This window comes from Athene noctua, chromosome 1 (genome assembly GCF_965140245.1).
Source record: "Athene noctua chromosome 1, bAthNoc1.hap1.1, whole genome shotgun sequence".
Lineage (NCBI taxonomy): Eukaryota > Metazoa > Chordata > Aves > Strigiformes > Strigidae > Athene > Athene noctua.
In genome coordinates this window covers 38,653,399-38,659,398 of record NC_134037.1, presented here as the reverse complement: position 1 = coordinate 38,659,398, position 6,000 = coordinate 38,653,399, and the positions used below count along the sequence as shown (strand labels likewise).

The following is a 6,000-nucleotide window of genomic DNA, read 5'->3' as shown; positions in this document are numbered from 1 at the left end:
ACAAAGCAAAAAAAAAAAAAAAAATCTCCTCCCTTCTCAAGAAAAATGAAGTCTTCATTTCCCTTGCAGAAAGGAAAATCAGTATTTGGGACTATTTTACATGAAGTCACTCAGCTGAAAGACACCTAAGGACACTGGTTAAAGGAAGTCTCCATCAGACCAGACGCACAAGCTGGTCTGGCTGTCTCAGGTTTATTTTGTTGAAATTATAGTCACATTCAAATACCTTCTTTGGGTTTTCCTAAAACAATAACAAAACCAAGAGACAACATATGCATAATACGTTTTATTGAATAAAATCCTGCTTCTAATATTTACACAGTGAAGTTTAGAGGTGTAACCTAGTGAAGCATGGCAATGTGTAATATTCATACAACATCTGGAATATTTTTAAATACATCTGAAACTACTTATTATAGCAATCACCTGACCATCACTGATTTCATAATTAAGGTAGATTTGAAGTTCCTGAAGAATAGCCAAGATGAGTATTAAGGATAGTTGAGTTCAGAGAAAACAGTCTGCTATATGAATTCCAAACCCAAAAGATGTGAGTAAAGTGTCGAAAGTTTTGAAGGCAGCTTCTGTATTTCCCTGTTGCTCTTCTCATCTCTGCAGAAGATGACAAAACAAATTACAAATCTTAAGGCTGAAAGTAATATCCACAATTGAAACACAGATCATCCTCCATGGTAATCTTACTTTGAAAATTTATAACGTCATCTTAACCTCAAGGTCTGTGAACTATAACAAAATACTTACTTGAATGTATTAAAAACTATATTAAATTTTTAAAGCTGCCAAGGTAGACACGCAGAAGTCAGAAATATTGTAACTGATATCTAGTGTCAAGACAACACTAATTACCACCATTTACACAAAAAACTTTATGGTAAAGTGCCTTCCATCCCACTCTAGGATGTTAAGGGAAGTGTTACGAGCTAACTGTTAAAGCTCTACTAGATATACTATCAATCTACTACTACAGTGAAGAGGTGTCTTTTAAAAAAAAAACTATAGTCTATACCTTTCCTATTTATAGGGGTTTTTTAAAGATCATTTCAATATTCATGATGTTGCATGAATCCTCAGCAAGGTTTGAATGCAAGTATAGACTTGCAACAGCCATACTAACAGACTAACTCATAGCACTAGTAGACTGCTATCTTTTATTTGGAGTACTCAATGGTTGTGAATAAGACATGATTCACTGGCCATTTTCATGATTTTTGCCATCCAGCAGGAAAACATTATAAGCCAGGAATGTTGCATGCTACTCAAGCCTCTGGAGGTTGGTTGTTCTAGTGGGTTACAGACAGCGCATTATAAAAGACAGGCAGTCTAGCCTGCCATATTTAGGATTCTGTGTTGAAAAAAACCTGGTTATTAGTTTCAGGTTAAAAAGAAATGATCTTCCACAGTCTCTCATATTTTATTTACCAAACAGGGAGAGGAATTATATTTTTCCTGTGTCCCAAGTGAACCTCTATGAAGCCCTGCCTAATAACCATGAGTGCAAAGAACAGACAATTACTAACCAAAGTATCTAGCAGGTCCCTTCCCATTTCCCAGCAGAACTTACTGGTTGAGAAAGGGAAAGCATCACTGTCATGTGCAAGTCTCTCCCAACTGGAGCACTAGTTCTAAACAAACTGTATTGAATGTTGAAATGCAACTTCAAATATGTACTTGGAACAAAAATTAAATTTAAATCAACCTCCTATCATCACCTAACCTTTAAGCACCAAGAGTAAACTTTCCATAAAATAGTTCCATAGTGAAGTTCAGTGTGGTAACTTCATATTTTTAGAGACTAAATTTGTAGTAGTGATAGCGTCTCTACATACATACACACTCTCTTAGAGGCAAACTGTCATTTGGCAGGGACTACTTTAAAATTCAGAATTTGACAAGAAAACAGAATATGCAAATGTGGTATAGAAAGCTGCAAAAGATAACAGAAAAGCACTTGGCTATTTGCCATTTCTACATTACAGCCATCCCTCACTATATTTGTCTATCACGAGCGTATATTTTATAAAATTTGTGGCTGTTTTCTTCTGCTTCTTCTTTTATCTTTTTGATTTTTTTGGGTTTTTTCCTCCCCAGATGAACAGCCAGGCATCATTCCATCTATCCAGGAAATAGATATCCATCCTAATCCCACTGCCTCTTTTCTCTTTAGCTTTTTCCAACTACAAAGAGTTATCTGGAACCCAGCTGCCTACCTGGAAGCTCTTTCTCTTGTACCTAACATAGCTATAAATTTTAATAACTAAGAAGCTGATGAAAGATACAGATTTTGCTCTTGCCTGTCTCATTGGTGAGGTATACATGCATTGTCAAATGCTGTCTTTGAGCAGGAAAACCATCTGTACTGTCAACCTCAAGATAAGCAATTATGCATGTGTGAGACACTGTCAACGCAGGTTCAATAAAACCAAATGTACATTAAGATAATAAGGCTATATTTAGAAATTATTGACTGTAGCATCCAGCTTGAGACCCTGCATTAGCCTCAGACACAAAGTAGTAAGTTAATTCAGGTGCCTGAGAAGAATCTTTCTGGGTATGAGGTACATTTGTACACACAGCAAAACATACTTCAGGGAGGGGTCTTTTGTTTGTTTTTCAAACATGCAGATTTATTGTTAAGTGAGAAATACTTGTGTGGATAAGGACAGAAGGATTTCAACACACCAATAACTTAATGGAAAACACACTGTAACTGGTAAAAATAAGGTTGGAGTTAGCACCCTCATGCTTTACTACAGAACCCGTTTCCAGGTCTGAAGAGGACTTTCAAACAGTGGTAGACCACAAAACATTATACAACTTGGTGTTATCCAGTAACAAGGGGAGGGAATCATATCACTGCAGACTTCATGAAACTAATTTGCAGGTAGCTTCTCTCTCAAACTACAAAGATTTCAGGCCATGTTAGAAAGGACAATCTGATATATACCATTGATATATTTGACAATTACCACTTGTTTTTCTTCCCCACAGCTTCCGTGGAAGCAATAGATGAAGCAACTTCTAGTAAACTGTCGATTAAGAGAGGAAAAGAAGGAGGTATCCAGCCATGCCACCAACTTGTATCTAACAGAAAGTACTTGAAACATAAGCCAAGCAACAACTTTGCCAGCTTGGCCATTTCTGTAACTCAAAAGCTAACCCTACACCCCTCTTCACCACAGGGAACTGCTAGCTACTCTGTCTCTCCAGCAGCAGGACAAGTAGGGGGCTCAACTCTTCTAACATCCAGAAGACTATGACTATGCTCAAAACCACACAACCTGTAACACCATTTCCTAGAAAAGATATCCCTGTCTCCCTACAAGTGATGTGGTTTGCAACACATTAACCTCATGAGGCCAGATCGATGGCAAGTATCATCACTAATAAAGGCTACACTGAGTACAAAAAAAAAGCAGGTGTGAAGCAATTCTTCCATTTCTCAGAAACATAAGCACACTACCTTATATGCAAACTCTGTGGAGCGGATGGCAGGATGGAGATCTACTACAACTGCTGTGTGAAGCACATAAGACCAATTACGTACTATAGCACACAGAAAAGTAAGGGAATACTCCCCTGAAATGTGCCTCACAACAAGACACATTAAGGTTCTTTCTTGAAAAAACCTTTGAACAGCTCATTCTGTAACACACTAATATCTAGTCGCACCAACCAAAAGATGGGCCCCAGCATCCGGATGTTTTTTTAGACAAATCAGAAAGGAGAGTTTTCTGTGTCTTTACATTGTTCTCCAGACAGCCTCTAATAAGCCTGTTCTTTCATATGCTAAATCTATGTTTTAAACTGGCCAATAATCTCTTCTGATATTTGTGTGTGGTGCAGCCCACAGGAGAAACGTAAATATGAATGCAGATGAATTTTCCACATTTTAGTCCATATTACCTTCACAGAAAGGTGACTTCCAGTGTGGATATTGGTTTGTGTGCAAATCCAATGCAATCTCAGAACCCACATTTTTCTCTCTCTCCCTCACTTTACCATCCTATGGAGAAATGGGCGTTGAACTAAGTATCTGAACTACCAGATATGTTTGTCTCCCTTTCCTTACACAGAGGTAAGAATATTTGGTCCTTTGGTTTTCTTTGGAAAGGAACAGATTAGAGGCTACCTAGCATGGCCTCCATAACTTGCCTCAAAGAGCAGATACTACCCATTCTCTTTAGGAAAGCTTCACTGACTTTATTACAGAGGTGCCAAACAGAAAAGAAATAAAGTCTTTAATAATTTTACATCAACTCAGAAAAAAGCCAAGGACAACTATCATGAAAAAGAGAGTGTTTACCACATACTCTACAAAAAAAAGATCACAACATTCTTCAGTTTTAATCCAAAGGAAATGCTCTGGTATGTCAATAACAGGTGATTTTTGAGAAATATTGTAAGTGGAGCTACATAACTTTTTAGAAACACTGCCTCACCAGTAGCATTCCCATTTCACATACAGGCCACTCCACCATCAGCTATCGAGGGAAACAAAGAGAGTGAAATGTAAAAAGTCGTCCTGAAAGTAAGTATGCATATAAACATTAAGCTGTTGACAATCTTCTACCCCCAGCCCTAAATTTAATTCACAGCTTAACGTACAGGTAAAATGGACACGAGAGGGCGCCCCTAATATAGGGCCCACCTTGGCCCTCCCATCTTCTGTGTCAACAGCTAAAAATCCCGACTGCTTATTATCGGATCTCTTTATGCCAAAGGAAAACGGGCCTGTTGCTTTCTTCTTTTCTTTTTTTAGGTTAGATGTACAAGACCATTAAGACTTAATCTCAAAAACGAGGCTACTTCAGACACTTATTTAAAGGAAATCCTGAATACAATGCACTGACACATTCCCTAACTGTTAAACTTTGGTCATTAAACACCATCAGTTCTCACACAACAATGCATAATACTAAGTCCTGGTTGGTCACTGCACAGTCTAATGCCACTTAGTATGATATTACAATGAAACGTAGCAAAAGATGTTACAGACTGTGACTAATAGGTATGTAGTAGAAATATATATTACTTCACAGATTTGGTGCCTGAAAGGCTCTGCAAAGAGAAATGTTCAAGCATGACTGAATTACATGCAAGATTATAAAGAAAAATTTTCAGAATAAATATTAAATACAAGCCTTACAGATTCGAACAAAACCGTAAGAAACTACAGATACTTCATGTATTTTCAATGCTCTGTTTATATCTGCAATGCAGTGCCTATATTCAGTGCAATTTGGGTCGTATTAGTACCTCACAGGATTACAGGCCACCCCGAAGAGTGAAAAATTATAAAATTCAACACTACGTTTTGCCTATGAAATAATTGTAAGTCTTCTAATATAAGTGAAAATAAAATCTATGCATTACTATTCCTTTCTCCTTTCACCTTACATTCTTTTCTCAGGATACAACACATTTAATTTTCAGACTGATAAAGCAAGCTCCTTAATTTTAAACACTGACTTCAATGGCACTACTTAAAAATATTCAGATGCCTTTAAGACTGAAGGTCCAAAGCCATAAAAGACAATTCTTGTTATAAATAAATAAATAAATGAGTAGTATTTAAGCCCTAAACCTTGTAATTACTTTGTCAGAATCTTTACAGGAAAACTGTCCGTTTAAAACATTATTTCTCACCTGTACTACTGCTTAGTAGTTAATCATTTTTCGAAGGGCATCATAGCATTTCCATTTGTCTGGGATGTAGAAAGGCTCAAAGATGTGAGGGAAAGGAGTGTCATAGCCACATACTCTTGAAATTGGAGCTTCTAAATTCAAAAAGCATTCCTCCTATTAACAGAGATACAAAATAAATATTAGTGAGGCCATTATTTTCAGGAGTCTTGCATCACAAATTGAGGTCAAATGAACTTTGCCAGACTGACAGTCCTGGAAACTCAAACCTTCTATTTATATCACAGCATAAGTAGTCCAGACCAGAACAGTGCTTCCTGTTGCCCAAAGGTCCAT

The 6,000-nt window shown here is 37.1% G+C and overlaps 1 protein-coding gene across 2 annotated transcripts in view; it reads right to left on the bottom strand.

Moving 5' to 3' along the window:
* Positions 1–271: 271 nt before the first annotated feature.
* Positions 272–6,000, bottom strand: part of BCKDHB (branched chain keto acid dehydrogenase E1 subunit beta) — a 133,311-nt gene continuing 127,582 nt past the window's right edge. For both annotated transcript variants that reach the window (XM_074895955.1, XM_074895954.1), the window contains 2 exons: positions 5,668–5,820; positions 272–612 (listed from right to left, as the gene is read on the bottom strand). In XM_074895955.1, coding sequence (XP_074752056.1) covers positions 5,680–5,820 — 141 coding nt within the window. In that variant the 3' untranslated portion in view covers positions 272–612; positions 5,668–5,679. The remainder of the gene's footprint in view (positions 613–5,667; positions 5,821–6,000) is intronic.